This window comes from Ranitomeya imitator, chromosome 3 (assembly GCF_032444005.1).
Source record: "Ranitomeya imitator isolate aRanImi1 chromosome 3, aRanImi1.pri, whole genome shotgun sequence".
NCBI lineage: Eukaryota > Metazoa > Chordata > Amphibia > Anura > Dendrobatidae > Ranitomeya > Ranitomeya imitator.
In genome coordinates, this window is record NC_091284.1 from 116,607,097 (window position 1) to 116,632,773 (window position 25,677).

Consider the following 25,677-nt stretch of genomic DNA (forward strand, 5'->3'; position numbering starts at 1 on the left):
CTTAGGGTTTAGAGAAGAGATGCTGCCGGATTTATAAGAAGAGGGCCGCGTGATAAAAGCCGTGAATAGAAATATATACATATTGTACATGCATATATATATATATATATATATATATATAATAGGAGTTTAGAATATAGCGATATGTAGAAATGCACAAATATATATATATATATATATATATATTTGTGCATTTCAAGGTGACATAATTACATTATATCATTTAATTAAACCACACAGTTGTGTTATCTGATTTCTGCCATTAGTAATCCACTCTTAGTTTATCCTTGATAAGGATTAATTAAAGGCACCCTGACAGCTCCAGAATATCTTTACCTGCAGATTTAGGGGTAATATGCATGGGGAACAGTGGTTACAGGAAGAAAATAAGTTTTATCCTTCCTGCTGCCTCTTGCTTGCAGTCATGAGGGCGGAGCAGGCAGCTGTAACAGTCACCGCTCGATATGCCGTGTGTGCATTAATCACCCCAATACACTGATTATAAGGACTGTCAGCACATAATGACTGTTCAAACCAAGCACAGGCGCTCAGTGCATCACAGCGAGGCCAAGCATTTACCTGCACCTTCCCACCTGCTTGTTTTCCAATCTATCTCCTCCCTTCTCGAGTTCTATAAAGTCAGAGCTGTCAATCAAAGATGGGGGTGGAGATCGGTGGAAAACAAGCAGGTGGGAAGGTGTTATTAATTGTTTGGCCCCGCCATGATGCACGGAGCACCTATTCTAGGGTTGCACAGTCATTCTGTGCTCGTCCCATGTGTGTGTGCAGGGCAGGCTGTCAATCAGTGTGCAGGGGAGTGATTGTCTTCAGCGGTGACTGTAACTTCTCTCTGCACCATGCTGATGACCGGAAGTGAGCGGCTGCCAGGAGAAAACGTAATGTTCTCTCTTTAGTTACATTTCCATTAACTCTTCCGGACGCAGACGTGATCTAAACGCTATTTACCTGAAGGTTACCACTATATCTATACCATTATACCATTTTACCATTTTACCTTTCAAATGTACCTGGGATTTCCCTTGGTTTTCCCCTCTGCTGTCTCCATCTTTTGTAATCAGTCGTCTCTTAGCTAGTGGGTAGAGGCTAGTTGCTAGGACATCTCCCATACAGAGCATACTGAGACATTAGGCACTCCTGCTCTCCTGTCTCTATGTAGCACTGACTCAGAAGCAGAGCGCAGCATGGAGGACATTACTGAGCAGTGTAGCCGTACATTGGTAGCTATAGACGAGCGCACGGTGTGTCTGGTGAGTGTCGTAGTGTGTTGGCTTCCACTATGCAGGCAGTATAGATGTTGGATATATGTTGTGTGGGCCTCCCGGCAGCTGCATGTGCCTCATAATAAAGCTCCAGCACTGCCGTATGTGAGACACCGACCACCACAAATAACGAGGGCCCCATAGGAGACAAATACCTAGTTTCTATCATTACCAAATACCTGAGCCTTTTATAAACCGGTCCCACAAGTCATACCTTGCATGATGAGTTTAGTGATCACCCTGATTGCGTATTTCTCCCATTCATCACAATTTGTTGTAACCTCTAGATTCAGCAACTTCCTATTTTTAGTAGATTTGTAGTTGCAGCCTTAACTCTACCACAATGACGGATTCTTACTAGATCCCTACGGCGGGGGTGGAGAGTTACTAGTCATGCCCCATGCCACCGAATACTTTTTTTTGTATTATTATATATGGTAAGTAGTTTCTAAACTTGGCTCAGTGTTCAGCATCTTTTAGTCTACGACTGAACACTCGTATCTCGTTAAAAAGCAACATAACGTAGAATTAATCTATAATCTCGGCTCTGAAAACTGACCACAAACAATGCTTTATTTAAGGGGAAAATCCGCATCTCCAGGTCCTGAACTTCTCTAGTTTTTCTGCTCACAATCATTCGTACTTGTGTATATGGTAACGTCGTACGGTATACAGAGGTGCACAGTACAGCATATGCCCTATGCGCGTTTCGCGTAGGCTTCTTCAGGCGGCCCCTGAAGAAGCCTAGCGAAACACACGTAGGGGCTGGCAGTCTGCTGACAACACTGTGACCAACATGGGAGAGGATCAATCTTGTCAAGGCCTCTACACATTATTTAATAATGGTCCATCTTTCTAAGAATTTGATTCCTCTGGTCGTATACTTTTTAGTTTAGTGTTGTGTCCTGGACTATCTTTACCAGTGTCCTTCATAGTGATTGTACCCATGTAATATCTATACATACATGTATCTAAAGATTGTAGTACTCTTTATACTTGATGTCGATCTATAAATATATAATTTTCTACATATTTTGAAGACAGATTCCATGACTCCAATTTTTCTAATTTTTGATATAGTTATGGGCGTTTTTCTGTCGTTTTGGCAGAGTTGAGAAAGCCATTTCTGACATCAGTTATTGTATATTATTGAATATTGCAGTGATCTAATTATTCATAAACAATATGAATAATTAGATAGTGGCTGATGAGAAAACTGTACTAGGTCAAGATTTTGGTTAAATACAACGTAAAAATTACAAAGATGCTGGGTAATCCAAGATGCTGGCATTCCTTTATGTGCCTCCTGTGCATTGTATTGTCAGAAAATTAATTACATCAGGTCTTTATTATATTCGCAGTTAAAAAAGTTTTATTTCTTTCTTAGTGTTGTCAAAATCTTCAAGTATTGCAGATTCACACTGAGCTTTAGAGAAATTGCAGTCTGCTGATAATTCCTGTTCTCTAGTTGTCATCTTTGTATGTACAGGACAGTCATTTTATTACTGTTAGAGGTTAGGCCAATTACTAACATCTATAATGTTCTGCTGGGGCCTAGATAGGATAGGAACACAACACTGTGTACACAGAGCCCTCTGTATACAGCTCCTCCATGGTAAAGGCCGCACGCCATCACTTTATGGAGACTGTAATCTGACAATTCTCTGCAATTTACCTCCCATTCATTTCAGCTGCCACAGCACCCTCCAATATACAAAATTCATCATATATTATCTAGACACTCAAATCTAATTAAATAAAATGTAATATGTTACAGTCCCTTTAAGATAGTTTATTTTCAGCTATTTGAAAATTATTTGCCGTACTAGAAAATGACATGCAGTTTATGAATTTAAAGGGAAAGTGTCATCAGAAAATGACTTATTGTTTAAAACGGGTGTTTCATGTAAAATTTATTTTTTAAACATTTTTGATATTTTTTTTTCAATTTTTCATACCTCTATCTATAAATCTATCTATCTAGCTATCTATCTCTTGCCCTTTTTCACACTGACCACTAGGCCTAATGTTAGACTCCTACATCCCATTTTTCACTAGGACATTAGCATCTATTGAATGTCTTAACTAGGCATGCTCTGATCCGGACAGAGGTCATGGACATTAGCGCCAACCCTGCCTTCACAATGTATGACAAGGTGTTACTTTTCCTTATATTTCCTGTTCTGTACAGACTTTTCAGCAGTTTCATTATCATCACAGACAATACAAGTGTAGTATTAGGCCTATTTGTCAATGTGAAAATGACAATATTTCTAATTTTTTTGTTGCATGGACGTGATATGGAAAACTGAAAAAAAAAATTATCAACCGTTTCCAGATTTTTTTTTAATTTCGGTGCTGGAGTGGTGCCATTAATCTAAGTTTCCTGACCCTAGTATTATACTTACCAGCCACCGTCTTCAACACACCCCAGAACTGCTCCGGTCCCGGCCTGCCATCTTGTGACCGCAACTTCTAACTGAGCAGAAGTCAGAGGTAACGGTCATCAGCTCTCTGTGCAAGTCTGTAGGATCCCCGTTCTGGCCTCGTTCTGACTCTCATAGACTTACATTGAGCTGTGATTTTTGGCTCGCCCATCAAACACTGGCGCGACTCGGCAGAAGACCGGCTACAGCAGTGCTGATAACAGATCAAGTCGGTGGCTGGTAAGTATGAGACTAGGGGCAGCAGGGAACTTAGATTGATGGCACTACTCCAGATTTTTTTTTTTCTTTTTCATTTTGATGGTGGAGTGGTTCCATTAATCTACGTTCCCTGACCCTAGTATTATTCTTACCAGCCATAGTCTTCAGTTCTTCCCAGTGCTGCTCCTGTCCCATGCCACCATCAGCAGGGCTGATAACAGATCAAGGAAGTATGAGACTAGGGGCAGGAGGGAACTTAGATCGGTGGCACCACTCCAGAAGTAAGATAATTAAAAATACAAAAGCAGCTGGAGTGGTGCTTTAAAAGCAATCTGTCACCTCATTTTTCGCATATAAGCTGCGGCCACCGCCATTTATATACAGCATTCTCTAATGTTGTAGATAAGCCGCCAATGTAACCTGAAAGATAAGAAAAACAAGTTAGATTATACTCACCTGGGGGGCGGTCCGGTCCGATCCGATGGGTGTCACAGGTCCAGCGCCTCCAATCTTCATATGATGACGTCCTCTTCCATGCTTCTGTTGCGGCTCCTGCGCAGGCGTACTGATTTGCCCTGTTGAGGGCAGCGTACAGTACTGCAGTGCGCAAATGCCGGTAAAGGTCAGAGAGGCCCTGCACCTGTGACAGGAAGCAAGGAAGAGGACATCATCATATGAAGATAGGAGGCGCCGGACCTGCGATGCCCATCGGACCCAAGCCGCACTGGGATCGCCCCTGGGTGAGTATAATATAACTTGTTTTTCTTATCTTTCAGGATACATCGGGGGCTTATCTACAGCATTACAGAATGCTGTAGATAAGCCCCTAATGGCGGTGGCCGCAGCTTATTTGCGGAAAATGGGGTGACAGGTTCCCTTTAAATTACAAAACCCGCTGGAGTGGTGCTTTAAATACCTTTAACATAAAAACTCGATTTGAAGAATAGGTCATTTTCTGACATCACACTCCCCAGCTTTGGGGAAGATAAAAAAAAGAAATCTTTTAATAACTGATATTTTTTTCATCTGCATCTTAAAGTTAATTATATGCAATTATTATATTGTTATAGAAAACACTCCAAAAAGCTCGACCAGCTGCAGTCCCGCTCCAGAGTCTCCAATGAGCTCCAATGAATCGGTGAAGAGCCTGACAGAACTGGTGCAGCAGCCGTGCCCAGCAATTGACACCTGCAAAGAAGGCGAGGCACAGGAATCAAGTGATGCCACAGGTGGTGACTCCCAACCAGCAACGCCACTTCCATTCCCCGGCCATTCCGCACTAAGCATCCAAGAGCTGGTGGCCATGTCCTCAGAGCTGGACACCTATGGCATCACCAAGAGGGTGAAGGAGGTTTTAACGGACAATAATTTAGGTATACACAGCTGTTCAGAAAGCGGTGCAGGGAATGAGAAGTCGTTGATTTCCTTTCATACAGTCGTTGGATCGCATTATTCATCTATTTGCCATGTCTTCTTCTGTTTAGGTCAGCGACTGTTTGGAGAGACCATTCTTGGCTTAACTCAAGGCTCAGTCTCTGATTTGCTGGCCAGACCAAAGCCCTGGCATAAACTAAGTTTGAAAGGAAGAGAGCCATTTGTACGAATGCAGCTGTGGCTCAATGATCCAAACAATGTAGATAAGCTCATGGACATGAAACGGATGGAAAAGAAAGGTATGAATCAATGCGGTTTCATTAGTTGCAGTATCTAATTCTTAGCAGCTCCAAAATCTTAGCATCAAATCTCTTGCTTTTCCCAGCGCCTCATCAATCCCGAGGGTCTATATTTGCTTTGATGCAATGCTATATGATTGCTTGGCCAATTGGCCTCAAAGCGATGTCTATGTGTACGACATAGAACTGTCATGACCAAGGATTGGCTGCAGTGGTCCATACAGCCCATGATCGCAGCAGCAAAGTAAACAAAGACTGGCACGGAGATCAAGAGGAATTGTTTATTAATTTTAATTTTTCCTGGGCAACCCCTTGAAGTGCTGACATAACGCAGACTTTAGCCAATCCGTAGTGTAGCTACGATGCAAGAGGTACTAATATACTGATTTAAAAAACTTTCACAGTACTGCGCTTTAATAGAGCTTTAAAAGAGAACACGCTGACTGCCTGCGGCTGCCACTATGAGGGGAAGACACCATACTGATACACATTGAACTCAATTATACCACAGCATGCAGCAACCTGCCGCCGGTGGCAACCGCAGGCAATCAGCATAGGACTCTGTGTTAGAAAAATGGAGAACCATCTACATTAAAAATATATTAAAATGGAAATTGGCAAAAATGTTGGACCTAAAGCAACGTAATGATAAAAGATGGAGTTTCACTTCAAGTGAATAGGACAGAACTGCAATACCAAGCACAGCATTATCCAGCACAGAGCAGTGCAAACAGGGAAGGGGGCATGGCAGTGACTGGAGCATTGCGGCCCCTACATACAGCTGATCATTGAGGATGCTGAGAGTCGGCCCCCACTGATCTAATGTGAGGGGGACATGGCAGTCACAGGAGCATCGTGGCCCCTACATACAGCATCGCGGCCCCTGCATACAGCTGATCAGTGGAGATGCTGAGTCGGACCCCACTGATCTAATAGTGAGGGGGACATGGCAGTGACGGGAGCATCGCGGCCCCTGCATACAGCTGATCAGTGGAGATGCTGAGAGTCGGACCCCACTGATCTAATAGTGAGGGGGACATGGCAGTGACGGGAGCATCGCGGCCCCTGCATACAGCTGATCAGTGGAGATGCTGAGAGTCGGACCCCACTGATCTAATAGTGAGGGGGACATGGCAGTGACGGGAGCATCGCGGCCCCTGCATACAGCTCATCAGTGGAGATCCTGAGAGTCGGACCCCACTGATCTAATAGTGAGGGGGACATGGCAGTGACGGGAGCATTGCGGCCCCTGCATACAGCTCATCAGTGGAGATGCTGAGAGTCGGACCCCACTGATCTAATAGTGAGGGGGACATAGCAGTGACGGGAGCATTGCGGCCCCTGCATACAGCTCATCAGTGGGGTGCTGAGAGTCGGACCCCACTCATCTAATAGTGAGGGGGACATGGCAGTGACGGGAGCATCGCGGCCCCTGCATACAGCTGATCAGTGGAGATGCTGAGAGTCAGACCCCACTGATCTAATAGTGAAGGGGACATGGCAGTGACGGGAGCATCGCGGCCCCTGCATACAGCTCATCAGTGGGAATGCTGAGAGTCGGACCCCACTCATCTAATAGTGAGGGGGACATGGCAGTGATGGGAGCATCGCGGCCCCTTCATACAGCTCATCAGTGGGGATGCTGAGAGTCGGACCCCACTCATCTAATAGTGAGGGGGAACTGGCAGTGATGGGAGCATCGCGGCCCCTGCATACAGCTGATCAGTGAGGATGCTGAGAGTCGGACCCCACTCATCTAATAGTGAGGGGGACATGGCAGTGACTGGAGCATCGCGGCCCCTGCATACAGCTCATCAGTGGGGATGCTGAGAGTCGGACCCCACTCATCTAATAGTGAAGGGGACATGGCAGTGACTGGAGCATCGCGGCCCCTGCATACAGCTGATCAGTGGAGATGCTGAGAGTCGGACCCCACTGATCTAATAGTGAGGGGGACATGGCAGTGACGGGAGCATCGCGGCCCCTGCATACAGCTGATCAGTGGAGATGCTGAGAGTCAGACCCCACTGATCTAATAGTGAAGGGGACATGGCAGTGATGGGAGCATCGCGGCCCCTGCATACAGCTCATCAGTGGGGATGCTGAGAGTCGGACCCCACTCATCTAATAGTGAAGGGGACATGGCAGTGACGGGAGCATCGCGGCCCCTGCATACAGCTCATCAGTGGGGATACTGAGAGTCGGACCCCACTCATCTAATAGTGAGGGGGACATGGCAGTGATGGGAGCATCGCGGCCCCTTCATACAGCTCATCAGTGGGGATGCTGAGAGTCGGACCCCACTCATCTAATAGTGAGGGGGAACTGGCAGTGATGGGAGCATCGCGGCCCCTGCATACAGCTGATCAGTGAGGATGCTGAGAGTTGGACCCCACTCATCTAATAGTGAGGGGGACATGGCAGTGACTGGAGCATCGCGGCCCCTGCATACAGCTCATCAGTGGGGATGCTGAGAGTCGGACCCCACTCATCTAATAGTGAAGGGGACATGGCAGTGACTGGAGCATCGCGGCCCCTGCATACAGCTGATCAGTGGAGATGCTGAGAGTCGGACCCCACTGATCTAATAGTGAGGGGGACATGGCAGTGACGGGAGCATCGCGGCCCCTGCATACAGCTGATCAGTGGAGATGCTGAGAGTCGGACCCCACTGATCTAATAGTGAGGGGGACATGGCAGTGATGGGAGCATCGCGGCCCCTGCATACAGCTGATCAGTGAGGATGCTGAGAGTCGGACCCCACTCATCTAATAGTGAGGGGGACATGCCAGTGACTGGAGCATCGCGGCCCCTTCATAAAGCTCATCAGTGAGGATGCTGAGAGTCGGACCCCACTGATCTAATAGTGAGGGGGACATGGCAGTGACGGGAGCATCGCGGCCCCTGCATACAGCTCATCAGTGGAGATGCTGAGAGTCGGACCCCACTGATCTAATAGTGAGGGGGACATGGCAGTGATGGGAGCATCGCGGCCCCTGCATACAGCTGATCAGTGGAGATGCTGAGAGTCGGACCCCACTCATCTAATAGTGAGGGGGACATGGCAGTGATAGGAGCATCGCGGCCCCTGCATACAGCTGATCAGTGGAGATGCTGAGAGTCGGACCCCACTGATCTAATAGTGAGGGGGACATGGCAGTGATGGGAGCATCGCGGCCCCTGCATACAGCTCATCAGTGGAGATGCTGAGAGTCGGCCTCCACTGATCTAATAGTCATGCCCTATCAGAGGGTGGTGTGTGTTAAGAATCCTCTAGAATGGAGAACGATTACAGATCGCACATCTCGCTCTGGAGGACCTGTATCGTCCTGCATCATACAGATAAATACTGATTTGAGTAGGCACTTTGTAACGCCTCATTTCTCCTGGGGTGGCGCTGTAGAGGAATTGAACAGATATTGATGTTTCCTCACGGATTACGTTGGGGATTACTTAACAGATAAACTGTGATCTTCCTCTTGTCAATGGCCCCTTCTAACATGTATGGATCCCAAAATGGAGAACCCTTTTAAAAACACTGCATTTGAAATTATGTTTGTAGTAATAATAGGAAATAAAGAGAATTAGGTGGTAGGCTTGTCCAGGGGTGTAACGACCACAGTTGCACAGGTCATGGCTGGGCCCATGATTGTGAGGGGCCCGTCGGTGCCCTCACAAACCTCAGCTGTATGTGTGTCCTTGGACGCACATTCAGCAGAAGTATATTGTAGCGCACCGTCCCGATGGGTCCGTGCACCGCAATACATGCTGACAGCCAGTCAGAGGCCAGCAGCTGACGTCGGTGTGCACATGACAAGGGGCACATGGCAGTGCCTTCATGCGCTCCCATCACTTGCACACTGATTTCAGCTGTTGTCAGAAGAGGACGCCACATGACGGGGGAGCGGAGGGAAAGTGAGTATTTATTTTATTTATTTTTTCTATGCATTACAAAGCACAGCGGCAGAATGAACACATACCCGGAAGAGATATATATACCAGGATGGAGCCCAGGATAAGGGACATGCATTCCAGCATAGGAGATGTATATACCAGGATTGAGCCCAGGATAAGGGACATGCATATCAGCATGGGAGATATATATATACCTGGATGGGGCCCAGGATAAGAGACATGTATACCAGCATGGGAGATATATACCAGGATGGGGCCCAGGATAAGGGACATACTATATACCAGGATTGGGCCCAGGGTAAGGGACATATATACCAGGATGGGGCCCAGGATAAGGGATATGCATATCAGCATGGGAGATATATGTGCCAGGATGGGGCCCAGGAAAAGGGACATACCATATACCAAAATTGTGCCCTGGGTAAGGGACATATATACCAGGATGGGGCCCAGGATAAGGTACATGCATATCAGCATGCGAGATATATATACCAGGATGGGGCTCGGGATAAATGGACATACTATATACCATGATTGGGCCCAGGGTAAGGGACATATATATACCAGGATGGGGCCCAGGATAAAGGGATATACACTTCCTGACAGAAGTTATGTCGCTTATCCATGTTATGTAAATAAAAGCTTATAACCTGACGTTAAATTCATCCATTGGCTGTATAAATTATTCTTTTGAAAGCTGAAACCCTCCGAAATGTGGTTTGGGGTAAGAAAAAAAAATTGGCATCAATGCAGAAATATTGATCAGTTAATGGACACAGAATGGTCAGATTTTGGCAAGACAAAAGTTTTGTCGCCTGGTCATGCAATGCACCCAATCCTAGTTTACATGATCCTCACCTGTGCTCAGTAAATGATCGGTTAATTAGTGTGTGTGTATAAAACGAAACCCAGCACCCCAGACCTTCACTTGAACTGCAACTTGAGCTCTGACAACATGCCAAAAATCCACCCTGCTACCAAAGCCTGGATTATCAAGAGGCTGGAGACCCGATCCACTGCAGAGGTGGCTGGCACCTTTAATGCGTCTCAGCATCAAGTACAAATAATTAAAAAAAAGACTTGAAGAGACTGGAGATGTGTTTGATAAGCCCAGGTCCAGCAGACCCCGCAAGACAACTGCTTAGGAGGAACGTTTGTTGGTTAGAAAATCCAAAGCAAGCCCCTCTTCCACCGCAGCAGAGCTCCAACAGGCCTGGTCACCTCAAGTCCCTGTGTCAACTAGAACAGTTTGTAGGATTCTGTCTCAAAATTGCCTCCATGGTCGAATCAGTGCCCAGAAGCCAGCACTAAACAAAAGGCAAATAAAAAGCCGTGTGGAATTTGCAAAGTCCCACAGCCTGCTAAACAGATGGATGCTGGAAAAGTGGCAGAAGGTGGATTTCTCTGATGAATCTTCAGTATAATTACACCACAGCCGCTGCAAATACTGCAGGAAACCTACTGGAGCCGTATGGATCCAAAATACACCCAGAAAACAGTTAAATTTGGTGGTGGAAAGATCATGGTCTGGGGTTATATTCAGTATGGGGGTGTGCAAAACATTTGCAAGGTGGAAGGCAATATCAATAGCCTAAAATATCAAGAAGTATTAGCTACCCCTTATATTCCAAATCATAAAAGGGGTCAAATTCTGCAGCAGGATGGTGCTCCATCTCATACATCCATCTCTACAACAAAGTTCCTCCAGGCAAAAAAGATCAAGGTGCTCAAGGACTGGCCAGCCCAGTCACCAGACATGAACATCATTGAGCATGTTTGGGGTAGGATGAAAGAGGAAGCTTGGAAGACAAAACCAAAGAATCTAGATGAACTCTGGGAGGCATGGAAGACTGCATTCTTTGTTATTCCTGATGACTTCATTAATAAATTGTATGAATCATTGTTGAACAGCATAGATGCAGTCCTTCAAGCTCATGGAAGTCACACAAAATATTAAATATGACTCTAATAGCACCACAACTTCTTTCACCAATGTTATGCAACATATATTTGTATTTTTTAAGTTAACGTATATACTCGAGTATAAGCCGACCAGAGTATAAGCTGACCCCCCCCTAATTTTGCCACAAAAAACTGGGAAAACCTAATGACTCGAGTATAAGCCTAGGGTGGGAAATGCAGCAGCTACCGGTAAATGTCAAAAGTAAAAATAGATACCAATAAAAGTAAAATTAATTGAGCAATCAGTAGGTTAAGTGTTTTTGAATATCCATATTGAATCAGGAGCCCCATATAATGCTCCATAAAGTTTATGATGGCCCCATAAGATGCTCCATAGACACATTTGCCCAATATAATGCTCCATAAAGATATTTGCCCCATATAGTGCTGCACAAACGTTATGGCCCCATAAGATGCTCCATAAAGATATTTGCCCCATATAGTGCTGCACAAACGTTATGGCCCCATAAGATGCTCCATACAGACACTTGCCCCATATAGTGCTGCACAAACGTTATGGCCCCATACAGACACTTGCCCATATAGGGCTGCACAAATGTTATGGCCCCATACAGACACCTGCCCCATATAGTGCTGCACAAACGTTATGGCTCCATACAGACATTTGCCCCATATAGTGCTGCCCAAACGTTGATTATGGCCCCATGCAGACACTTGCCCCATATAGTGCTGCACAAACGTTATGGCCCCATACAGGCACTTGCCCATATAGTGCTGCACAAACGTTATGGCCCCATACAGACACTTGCCCCATATAATACTGCACAAACGTTATGGCCCCATACAGACACTTGCCCCATATAGTACTGCACAAACGGTATGGCCCCATACAGACACTTGCCCCATATAGTACTGCACAAACGTAATGGCCCCATACAGACACTTGCCCCATATAGTGCTGCACAAACGTTATGGCCCCATACAGACACTTGCTCCATATAGTGCTGCACAAACGTTATGGCCCCATACAGACACTTGCCCCATATGGTACTGCAAAAACGTTATGGCCCCATACAGACACTTGCCCATAAAGTGCTGCACAAACTTTATGGCCACCTACAGATACTTGCCCATACAGTGCTGCACAAACGTTATGGCCCCATACAGACACTCGCCCCATATAGTGCTGCACAAACGTTGATTATGGGCCCATACAGACACTTGCCCCATATACTGCTGCACAAATGTTATGGCCCCATAAGATGTTCCATACAGACACTTGCCCCATTTGCTGTTGCTGCGATAAAAAAAATCACATACTCTCCTCTCCGTCGCTCAGGCCCCCGGCACTTTCAATATTCACCTGCTCCTCGTTCCGGTGCCGCTCCGTCTTCAGCATCTTCTGCACTGACGTTCAGGCAGAGGGCGTGCACTAACCACGTCACCGCGCTCTCTGACCTGAGCGTCACTGCTGAAGATGGAGCGGCGCTCAGAACGGGGAGCAGGTGAATATCCCGCAGCGCTCCCATCCCCATTATACTCACCTGCTCCTGGCGCTGTGCAGTCCCTGCTTTCCCGGCGCTGCAGCTTCTTCCTGTACTGAGCAGTCACCGTTACTGCTCATTACAGTAATGAATATGCGGCTCCACCCCTATGGGAGGTGGTGCAGCATATTTATTACTGTAATGAGCGGTACCATGTGACCGCTCAGTACAGGAAGAAGCTGGGGCGTCGGGAAGCCAGGGACCGCGCCAGGAGCAGGTGAGTATTATTACACAGCTCCGCTCCCCCTCCCCTGCCGACCCCTGGGTATGACTCGAGTATAAGATGAGGGGGACTTTCGGCCCAAAAAAATGGGCTGAAAATCTCGGCTTATACTCGAGTATATACGGTAATTATTTGTTTGAATATCACATTACTTTCTGTGGGCGACAAAACTTTTGTCTTGCCAAAATCTGACCATTCTGTGTCCATTAACTGATCAATATTTCTGGATTGATGCCAATTTATTTTCTTAACCTAAACCACATTTCGGAGGGTTTCAGCTTTCAAAAGAAAAATTTATACAACCAATGGATGAATTTAACGTCAGGTTATAAGGTTTTATTTACATAACATGGATAAGCGACATAACTACTGTCAGGGAGTGTATATACCAGAATGGGGGGCTGGTCTAGATCTTGCATCCGGGCCCATCGGACTTCACGTACCCCACTGTGCTTGCCAGATTAGTGCTTTTAGGAGACTGCCATCCTGCTGGTTACAGTGGTGCACTTAGTACAGACACCACATGGCCTGTAGTATAATCCATACTAGCCAAGTTATCTGTCAGTGGCTGGGCATCCTGGAGAGCGTTGCACAAATGGCAAATAACGTACTACAACCTCTGCTGTGTACATCAAATCAGAGGATTACGGACGTTGTAGAGCTCCAAGGAGTAGACACCGTGAGCAGACATGTTTCCAGCCCCAAGTATCTTGTGGTTTATGTCATGTCTACATATGTCACCGAGAACAATTTTAGCAAAGTTATTGAGTTTGATAACGAACCAGGTCACAAAGCGCAGACAATTATTTCATGAGAATAGATATCCTAAGATATGACTATACCTAGCAATGCATGCAGTGTGTCTGTGCCAAAAGCCATACTACTTTCAATGTGAGTTATTGAGTTTTCATCTTTTGCTCCAATATGAACCAAAATGAGCACTGGGAACCTTTGCCAAGGAAACAAAGAGCACACATAAATACCCCATTTACCATATATCCACATGAATGTGTCCATACTGTTAAAGGGGTTATTCAGGACCACAAAATCAAGATCTGAGGGCACCAACTGGGATAAAGAGGGAGCCCCCACACTCTGTTAACCATTTATAATGATGTAGTCACTATTGACAGCAGCATCTAAGGGGTTAAACAGACATGTACGGTGCCAACACTGATCGTTGCTGATACAGCAAGTTGTCAGCTATAGTGGACAGCCGACAGCTGCTGCATTGTCACCTGTATGGGGAGGCTATTCTCTTATATCTCAGGTCAGTTAAAAGACGTATTGGCTGTCATTAAGGGGTTAAAAGGATAATGTCAATGGAGAAAGCTGGGCCACTTTTAAGACTCAATATGGAGCACATTAAAGAGCGGCAGCTATATGGAAAGGGAGTGGAGCACTGCCCTGAAGATTAGGCCGGTGGGTAACAGAAACAAAACTGAATTAGGTCTATTGTTGTTTTCCTAATTATGGATGTCACACAGACATGAAAGTATAAAAAACTGTAGGAGAACAAAAGCGAACAAGACCATTAGGTGATACCCTTCTAGCTGAAAAGTAAAAGGAAGGTGCTTACCTGAGCAGGTTGTATGCAAGTGCAACTCCTATGAACATATAAAGATATCCGCTGCTGCTGCTGCCTCGTGGCTGGGGGATGGTCTCCTCCAGGATAGTTGACCAATTTGGTTGACCTATTAACTGCCAAGAGCAAGCGACACTACTCTATCCTCCTCCTCCTCGACCTGTCGGCTGCCTTTGAAACAGTGGACCATTCCCTATCACTAAAGATCCTCTCATCCCTTGGCATCACAGACTTGGCCCTATCCTGGATCTCGTCATACCTAACTGACCGAACGTTCAGCGTCTCCCATTCACACACCACCTCCTCACCTCGCCCCCTATCTGTCGGAGTCCCACAAGTTTCAGTTCTAGGGCCCCTGCTCTTCTCCATTTATACTTTTGGCCTGGGACAGCTCATAGAATCTCATGACTTTCAGTATCATCTCTATGCTGATGACACACAGATCTACATCTCTGGACCAGACATCACCACCCTACTAACCAGAATCTCTCAATGTCTGTCCACTATTTCATCCTTCTTCTCCGATAGATTTCTAAAACTTAACATGGACAGAACAGAATTCATTGTCTTTCCCCCAACTCACGCGACCCCCCAACAAACCTATCCATTACAGTAAACGGCTGACCACTTTCCCCAGTCCCACAAGCTCGCTGTCTTGGGGTAATCCCTGACGCTGATCTCTCCTTCAAACCACATATCCAAGCGCTTTCCATTTCCTGCCGCCTTCAACTCAAAAATATTTCATGGATCCGTACATTCCTAAACCAAGAATCTTCAAAAACCCTAGTCCATGCCCTCATTATCTCCCGCCTCGACTACTGCAACCTACTGCTCTGTGGCCTCCACTCTAACACTCTCGCACCCCTCTAATCTATTCTAAACTCTGCTGCCCGACTAATCCACCTGTCCCCCCCGCTATTCCCCGGCCTCTCCCCTCTGTCAATCCCTTCACTGGCTCCCCATTGCCCAGAGACTCCAGTGCAAAAGCCTAACCATGACGTACAAAGCCATCCACAACCTGTCTCCTCCATACATCTGTGACCTCGTCTCCCGGTACTTTCCTGCACGCAACCTCCGATCCTCACAAGATCTCCTTCTTTACTCCCCTCTTATCTCCTCTTCCCACAATTGCATACAAGATTTCTCTCGCGAATCACCCCTACTCTGGAACTCTCTACCACAACATATCAGACTCTCGCCTACCATCAAAACCACCTCTTCAGACAAGCCTACAACCTGCAGTAACCACCGATCGACCAAACCGCTGCATGACCAGCTCTACCCTCACCTACTGTATCCTCACCCATCCCTTGTAGATTGTGAGCCTTCGCTGGCAGGGTCCTCTCTCCTCCTGTACCAGTTGTGACTTGTATTGTTCAAGATTATTGTACTTGTTTTTATTATGTATACCCCTCCTCACATGTAAAGCGCTATGGAATAAATGGCGCTATAATAATAAATAATAATAATAATTCACAAACTTAGCTAATGGTAACGTACCCTCAGGATCAGCTCCTACTTGGTGTTGCAGCTGCCAGAAATGCGGGAAACACAGAGCCGGCTCAAAACTGCTCCTTACACCATGTAGTGGCCGTTCTCAGTACTGCAGCTCGGATCACATTCACTGCAGCATGCATAGGGTTCAGCACTACTGTTATTTTCATATTTCAGGAATAATGCAAATTTAAACAGTCTTTCTAATGTCAGAGAAAAGAGTCTTTCAGTTTGTATAATATAACATGTCTTAGCCGCAACTGCTGGCTCCTAATGGTGGGCATGATCTGAAAGTTACTCAGGGTTTGGCACGATCCTTCTCAACAGATTTTATTAAAGTGACAGCCGAGTTTTCTGACTGTATAGTCAGTATACCGTACTTTACTCTAAGTTTAAATGGAATCGATCAACAGGTTTTTCTACCCCATCTGAAAGCAGCATGTAGGGAGAGAAACCCTGATTCCAGCCATGATAAATACAGGTTTTTCTTTGAGTCTTTCTACATCCAATTTTCTTGCCCTGTTATACCCCACGGCGTACACATTATCTATATGGGGGGCTCACTTTTAATAGTAGCAACACAATGTATGTTCATAGCCCCGGGGACTTTATTTAACGTATTTCTATCTTATACATATTTTCCTGTAACTGCTATGCATAACAACTGATACTAAATTTAATGGTGTCCTCAGATTCTAAATTTGAAGGATTAAGACTTCCCAAAAAAAAAGCATGTCACTAAATTAATACAAAATTGGCCATGGTTTAAATAAAACACGTGTGATTCATTTCTCATATACGTGCCGCAGTTTCCTTTTGTAAGGTTTAGTCCATTTACTAACTTATTACTTTGCTTAATGCGCCATCTAGTGGTGGAATGAGACATTACAGACTTCTGATGATCTTTTTTTATACTTTTTGGAAATGACTGCTAACAAACTATTATAGTAATTTCATACCAGACTGGTAACCTCCATCTACATCAGCATACTCTGCATACTTAAGTATGCCAGTATCAAAAGTATTTATTGTATATGGAGTCCTGTAAAATGGGCATTAAAATAAATGTTACAGTGACTGAGAATGTCCCACTCTCGATATTACACTGCTAGTTAAAGTGTCAAAATACAATGAGCACATCCTTCAATTACTCATCATTTGTTTCTGCTAATGTCCTGAAACAGAAGTAGTTTTTTGGCTGTATACTCACTTTTTTTAGTAGAACTATGATGTGCCTGGCATGAGAAATGTAAAGTGGAAATCATATGCAAATCAGCCTGGAGGTGCAGTGGGGCGTGTCAGTGCACCGGGACTGCTTATACCAAGTGCACCCCCAGCTAAATCTGCCTATGGCTGCTACACTAGGCTTCTCATGACTGGCATATAGGGTAGATGCTAATAAAAAGATATACAGCCGTACCACTATGGTCATACGTAGAAATGTGCTGACAGGTTTCCTTTAGGGCTTGAATGAAATTGGTAATATATGTGACTAGACATCTTATTCAGGGACCTGGATATATCACCATCTTTGTGTGTGTATCTTTCTTTCGATATTTGGTTCTTGGTTATGGTCTTTTATAAAACTATTCATTAACATTGCCTGGCTGCTCTCTTAGGAATTATTAGTATTTTCACTTAGAACACTGAATTGTGTCTTTGCTTCATTTCTCCTGGAAAAAAATGAACAACTAAGTATTACCATTCCTTGTACACACATTTGCCCCTAAGTGTATGTGCACAAGTTCAGGTTTTTTCGCGGGTTTTTTTTCCGCTATAAAAACGCATTTAAAAAAAACGCCTACATGTGCATCCTATCATTTAGAATGCATTCTGCAATTTTTGTGCACATGATGCGTTTTTTTCCGCAAAAAAAAAAAACGCATCGCGGTAAAAAAAGCAACATGTTCATTAATTTTGCGGATTTTTCGCGTTTTTCCCGCTATTCTATGCATTGGGGGGGGGAAAAAAACACAAAAAAAAGGCACACAAAAAACGCATGCGGATTTCTGGCAGAAATGTCCGGTTTTTGTCAGGACATTTCTGCTAGAAAATCCTGACGTGTGCACATACCCTGAGGAAGCTGTGATACGTGTGGGGTTTCTCTCTACAAAAGTATGCATCAGGAGACTTTACCCCTAGATTGGCATCTGCTAAGAGATGCTACTTATGGACCTTTTGTGGTCGGATCCCAGTTTATTGTAATGCTTTACTATTATTTATTTTTTTTACATATAAATACCTTACTTGGTTAGCCAGCATGTGATTGTAATGTTGTCTATGACATATTTCATTTTTAAGTGTTTTTAGTTGGATTTTTTGTGATTTATAATACAGCTAAATTGTTACAAATTCTAGGATGTACATTATAGTTTGTTTCAGGTGCAGCTTTTTCGTGGTCGGCGATGTACTTTGGCAAATGTGCTGCGCTCCAGTCTTATGTGGAGTGGTAACCTATACTAATATATATAATTTTATTTTATTTGTTTTCAACTCTGCTCTGTGCAGTTCCTGTTATTCTTCTTGGAAATGTACAAATAAATTAATAACGGGTGTTAACATTTCCCTTGTTAATGCAACATCCCTACACAATCTGGATATTCGGGGTAGATGGATGGATGGATAGACAGTACAGACCAAAAGTTTGGACACACCTCATTTAAAGATTTTTCTGTATTTTCATGACTATGAAAATTGTAAATTCACACTGAAGGCATCAAAACTATGAAATAACACATGTGGATACACAGCTGATAGTCCTACTGAATAGACTGTTAGAAATTTGTATTATGGCAAGAAAAAAACAGCTAAGTAAAGAAAAACGAGAGGCCATCATTACTTTAAGAAATGAAGGTCAGTCAGTCCGAAAAATTGGGAAAACTTTGAAAGTGTCACCAAGTGCAGTGGCAAAAACCATCAAGCGCTACAAAGAAACTGGCTCACATGAGTATCGCCCCAGGGAAGGAAGACCAAGAGTCACCTCTGCTTCTCAGGATAAGTTTATCCGAGTCACCAGCCTCAGAAATCACAGGTTAACAGCAGCTCAGATTAGAGACCAGGTCAATGCCACACAGAGTTCTAGCAGCAGACACATCTCTACAACAACTGTTAAGAGGAGACTTTGTGCAGCAGGCCTTCATGGTAAAATAAGTGCTAAGAAACCGCTGCTAAGGACAGGCAACAAGCAGAAGAGACTGTGTAAGACCCAGTTATTAATTTAATTATACGTTTCCAGGAGGAATAACAGGAACTGCACAGAGCAGAGTTGAAAACAAATAAAATAAAATGATATATATTAGTCCACATCAGTCTTTGAAGAAACACAGTAGACCGCACCACCTCCTAATGACACAGCTGAGCTTTCACGCCTGTAGCAGAGATGTAGCCGCCGGACCTCGGGTGCTTCTGCCAACAACATATGCTAATAAATCCAACGAAGATAAAGAAAGGCAGCACTCACCGATCCTTCCAAGACAGGTATCTTTATTACTTACAGGATAAAAATCTTCACGGCCGGGGGTACAGGTATAGAGAGTGCGGCTGTCCTGACGACGGCTGTTTCGCGCCCTCCTGGCGCTTCTACGGGTCAGTGAATGACGGCGACGGCGGTCAGTGACGGCGAAACGGCCGTCGTCAGGCCAGCCACAATCTCTATACCTGTACCCCCGGCCGTGAAGATTTTTATCCTGTAAGTAATAAAGATACCTGTCTTGGAAGGATCGGTGAGTGCTGCCTTTCTTTATCTTCGTTGGATTTATTTATATATATATATTAGTCCATTTCCAGGAGGAATAATAGGAACTGCACAGTGCAAAGTTGAAAAAATGGACCAAAATTTAATTAATTAATTTATTTATTTTAAATTGACATGTGAAAAGAGCTAACAGGTCCATTTTGGTGTTTTCTTTTTTTTCCTCCGCTGGAGTGTGAATATGAACCCTATTCTGTAATATTCCCAGTATTATTGGTAATGCCAGTGCTGACCAGTTTTGGCGTGCTCTTAACCTCTGAAATGTTGTTTCTTCCAGCTTACATGAAGAGAAGGCACAGCTCTGTGAGTGACAGCCAGCCCTGCGAGCCACCTCCTGCGGGCATAGATTACAGCCAGGGCTCCAGCCCGCAGCCTCAGCATCAGCTGAAGAAGCCACGTGTAGTGTTGGCTCCTGAGGAGAAAGAGGCTTTGAAACGGGCTTACCAGCAAAAGCCATATCCTTCCCCGAAAACCATTGAAGAGCTTGCAACACAACTGAACCTGAAAACCAGCACGGTTATTAACTGGTTCCATAATTACAGGTAAACGCCAGTGTCTTTATTGGTATATCACATCTCGCCACTATCATATGAATACAACACGTGAAATATCTTCAAAATAATGTCAACATAATACCGCTACGTATAGCGCATATATTATCACCTTAAATTACGGTTTTCCACGGGGTTCCCATCCTCAGGAGCCTTTTGTGAAAAAAGGGGACTTCTGTTTATTGTCCAGTCTGCTGCCCCGCAGAACCAGCCTTGTGCATCAGCCTATAAATGGCCATATCAGACTTCACTGACATTAATTGAAATAGCGCTATCATCTGTTACGCAAACAGGAATTGCAGCAATTAGAAGAAAGACCAAATTATTATTATATCATGAAACACAACTTCTATAATAGATTTTTTATATTAAATAAATAATGGGACACGTAGTCATGAAAAATCAATTCATGGCTCCTCCTTAGGTTACGGGTCTGACTCCTCCAACCCAAACTGCAGAGGATGTCGAAGACTCCTGTACAAGTGGTCCGTGCACATGGACAGCAGAAACACCATCCATCTTATCCCACAGTGGTATAGTTCAGAGCAGCAACAGCGTTTATGGAATATGGAACCCGCACCTTCCTGCTTGGTAGTGGGCTGACCCCTAGGATTTTACAATAAATCTTTATGTACCTCCTGCTTAGGCTGGTACTCTTATGCTGCCCAATACAAGAGCTGGATATGATAGGAGAAGAGTTGCACTCAGTGATATAGAGGTTTATTCAGGTTGGATCAGGTTTTATGAGTAAAATTCCTTAAATGACTCCCAAATGAGACAGTGAGGGTCCTGCTTACCCCGCCTACAAAAATTGATTGACCACTCACCTGATTTTAGGGCATAGAGAGAAGACTGTCATTCATTGCATGTAGGTGGAGTAAGGACTATCACTTTCTCTTTTTGGGGACCCATCAGAATCTGCTTTGCTTTTTACTCATTAATCATGTTCCATATCTTTTACAAAGACCTAAAAATCATTGTTGGTCAGCAGTGTATCCATCCATCTAAACACATGATAGGATGTCAACAATAATGTAAGTTTCAAACAAACTTTCATTGTACCATACAAATTAAACAAGCACCATCATATTTCCTTTATTGTACATTTGAAAATGGCCTCTTCAGAGAGGATGAAGTCAAGAACTCTAGCGCCACCTACTGGAAAGAGCATTAGCAAAAGTCAGTATCGCCCCATTTAAGGTCCTTGCCACATGACTTGGGGGGGGGAAAAAGCCAAACCAAAAACTTAATTTGCAGACACTTGTTTCGGGGTGTTAGCCCCTCATCCGTGCAAAGCAAGAGGACTGGTTTGCCGGGGTGAAAGACCTTTTATGGGGTTTAAGGGGTATGGTATATTGATGGATTCACATCCAGTGTAAAAGTGGCCTTACTTTCATCATGTTAATCTCATTAGGTAGCTTGGTACACTTTCTTAAAAGGGTTTTCCCATAAACAAAAGTCTGTTTTAATCACTACTTCCTGGAATAATAATAATTTCCACCATTGGATGTGTTTAAATAAAATGTTCCTGTGCTGAGATAATCTTATAAATGTGCCCCTGCTGTGTACAGAAAAAATTACAAAAGAACAACCCAAATAAAATAAAGGCTATATATAAATCAGTATCACAATCATAAATATAGTGATATTAGCTCACCCGGGTGTCTTTTGAGTAAAAAGAAAGTGGAGACCACTTAGACCAAGAACCAAAACCAATCACCAAACCAAAGGATGCACCAGGTAGACCAGACTGGATCAAGATATATTCTTTTATTATTTAATTATCAAGCAGCGATACAATATATAAAAAACTACCGTTAAAAAATATACGATAAAAATACAAAACAATCATACAGAAAAGTGTGCAGCACAGGACGGCATATAAAAATAAATATACGGATACCCAACTGCACAATAATAATAATTATTTATATATCCGTGCAAGGTAAGTATTACCCACAATCGGGGTATATTAGTTCCCTGAAAAATTGAGTGACACAATGTGGAAACAATAATAAAAAATAATAAAAACTACACAATTGATGTGCAATATATGCAAAAAAGTGCAGAAGTGCAAATAAATTCAAAGAACACAATTGTTGTAACCATCAGGGTTATTTCCAGACCCTGCACAGTGCTGATAGAGACAAAGTGCTAAGTGCTGAACTATAACAGATTTCAGGGAAAAATAGTTCCAGGACGAAGGAATTTAGTTCCGAAACGCGCGTCGGGTGTGTGCGTGTACTCAGGACGGCGCGGTGCCCTAAGGTAATATCCACTATTTTTAATATCCCCAGGCATGGATTATGGCGTGGGTCAGAAAGACAGATGAGGGATATGGTTGTTTTTGTTTTGTTTTATTTTTGTTACAAGAGACAAGGGATTCAGGGAATAAGCGTTTGGGAACTATAACTGTGTTTGTTTTTAAATAAAAAGGAAAAGTGTGTTGTTTTTTCATTTACAATATCAGTATAGGATTATTAATGGATAAGCATCTTATAGATGCCTCTCCATTGCTAAGCCGTGGGCTTGATGTCGCCAGATAATACAAAGGTGACATCAACCCCACAAATATTACACTATTTGCCACCGCTACAGCTCAAGTGGGAAAAGCCGTGCAAAGCACTAGAATTGGCGCATCTAATAGATGCGCCTTTTCTGGGCAGCTTCGGGCTGCTATTTTTAGGCTGGGGGGGTCAATATCCATGGCCCCATACCAACCCCCAGCTGTCTGCTTTAGCTTGGCTGGTTGTTAAAAATCGGGACGACCCCACTCTGTTTTTAAAATTATTTATTTAAAAAACTGCATGGGGACACCTCTATACGTGATAACCAACCTTGCTAAAGGTGACAGCTGAGGGTTGCAGCCCGCAGCTGTCAGTTTTACCTGGCTGGTTATCAAAAATATACAGGGGAACCCACAACTGTTTAAAAAAATAAAAAATAAAAAAATTTATTTAGAGCACAGGTGCCGGCTGTTAAATACTGTCATCAGCCGCACTTGCTCTCGCTGTTATTAGCGGCAGCAAGCGTAAGCTGATGGGAGTAGAAGTCACATCAGCCCGTTGCTAGTGACCAGAGGTAACCTTTTATCTTCCATCGCAGCTGCGGCTTTACGGTGTCATTTGCCTGCGTGGGAACCGCAGCTGTCTGACCGGCAGTAATGATTTTACATCCGATCCAAGGCAGCGTTTTCCATGCTGTCATGCACATGACAGTGTGGCAAACACTGGATGTTCAGGCCCCCATTCAAGTGAATGGGTCAGGGTTCAAGTACTGCTCTGTTACCCGAACCCAAACCCCCACCCCCCCCCTTTTTTTTTTCTTTTAACTATTCGGCCGGACACGAACATTCAGGGGTCCGCCAATCTCTAGCTGTGATCCTCTGCTGTAATGTCTATATACTTTTGTGCTTCCTTCCCTGCTCAGGAGCTGTGGTATGATCAGACCATGTCCCTGCACGGTCAGATACAGCCATTACACAGTACACAGCAGGGGCACATTTACAAGATGATCCCCGCCCAGGAACATTTTATTTAACCCCTTTCTGCCATTGAACGTACTATTCCGTCCATGTGGGGTGGGCCCTACTTCCCAAGGATGGAATAGTACGTCCAGCGTGATCGGCCGCGCTTACGGGGGGAGGGCGGCCGATCGCGGCCGGATGTCGGCTGCCTATCAAAGCTGACATCCGGCGCTATGTGCCAGGAGCGGTCTTGGACCGCCCCCGGCACATTAACCCCCGGCACAATGCGATCAAACATGATCGCGGTGTGCCGGCGGTACAGGGAAGCATTGCGCAGGGAGGGGGCTCATTGTGGGCTTCCCTGAGACCCCCTCCTTACCTCCCTCCCTGCTCCGGGCCCAGATCCAAGATGGCCGCGGCATCCGGGTCCTGCAGGGAGGGAGGTGGCTTACCAAGTGCCTGCTCAGAGCAGGCGCTTGGTAAGCCTGCAGCGCTGTAAGTCAGATCGGTGATCTGACAGAGTGCTGTGCAAACTGTCAGATCACCGATCTGTGATGTCCACCCCTGGGACAAAGTAAAAAAGTTTTTAAAAAAAAATTCCACACGTGTAAAAAAAAAAAAAAAAAAAAAAATTCCTAAATAATGAAGAAAAAAAATATTCCCATAAATTCATTTCCTTATCTAAATAAAAAAAAAACAAACAATAAAAGTACACATATTTAGTATCGCCGCGTCCGTAACGACCCAACCTATAAAACTGTCCCACTAGTTAACCCCTTCAGTAAACACCGTAAGAAAAAAAAAACGAGGCAAAAAACAACGCTTTATTATCATACCACCGAACAAAAAGTGGAATAACATGCGATCAAAAAGACAGATATAAATAACCATGGTACCGCTGAAAGCGTCATCTTGTCCCGCAAAAAACGAGCCGCCATACAGCATTATCAGCAAAAAAATAAAAAAGTTATAGAATAAAGCGATGCAAAAATAATTATTTTTTCTATAAAATAGTTTTTATCGTATAAAAGCGCCAAAACATAAAAAAAAGATATAAATGAGGTATCGCTGTAATCGTACTGACCCGAGGAATAAAACTGCTTTATCAATTTTACCAAACGCGGAACGGTATAAACGCCTCCCCCAAAAGAAATTCATGAATAGCTGGTTTTTGGTCATTCTGCCTCACAAAAATCGGGATAAAAAGCGATCAAAAAATGTCACGTGCCCGAAAATGTTACCAATAAAAACGTAAGCTCGTCCTGCAAAAAACAAGACCTCAAATGACTCTGTGGACCAAAATATGGAAAAATTATAGCTCTCAAAATGTGGTAACGCAAAAAAATGTTGCAATAAAAAGCGTCTTTTAGTGTTTGACGGCTGCCAATCATAAAAATCCGCTAAAAAACCCGCTATAAAAGTAAATCAAACCCCCCTTCATCACCCCCTTAATTAGGGAAAAATTAAAAATTAAAAAAAATGTATTTATTTCCATTTTCCCATTAGGGCTAGGGTTGGGGCTAAAGTTAGGGTTAGGGTTTGGATTACATTTACGGTTGGGAATAGGGTTGGGATTAGGGTTAGGGGTGTGTCAGGGTTAGGGGTGTGGTTAGGGTTACCGTTGGGA

General features: G+C 44.2%; 1 protein-coding gene across 3 annotated transcripts in view; it reads left to right on the forward strand.

Moving 5' to 3' along the window:
• CUX1 (cut like homeobox 1) overlaps window positions 1-25,677 on the forward strand; it is a 484,034-nt gene that overhangs the window by 354,052 nt on the left and 104,305 nt on the right. For 2 of the 3 annotated variants that reach the window (XM_069761313.1, XM_069761314.1), the window contains 3 exons: window positions 4,996-5,298; window positions 5,410-5,598; window positions 20,311-20,575. The exons of the other annotated variant lie outside the window; for it this stretch is intronic. In XM_069761313.1, the coding sequence (XP_069617414.1) occupies window positions 4,996-5,298; window positions 5,410-5,598; window positions 20,311-20,575 (757 nt within the window). The remainder of the gene's footprint in view (window positions 1-4,995; window positions 5,299-5,409; window positions 5,599-20,310; window positions 20,576-25,677) is intronic. 3 annotated transcript variants of the gene reach the window in all.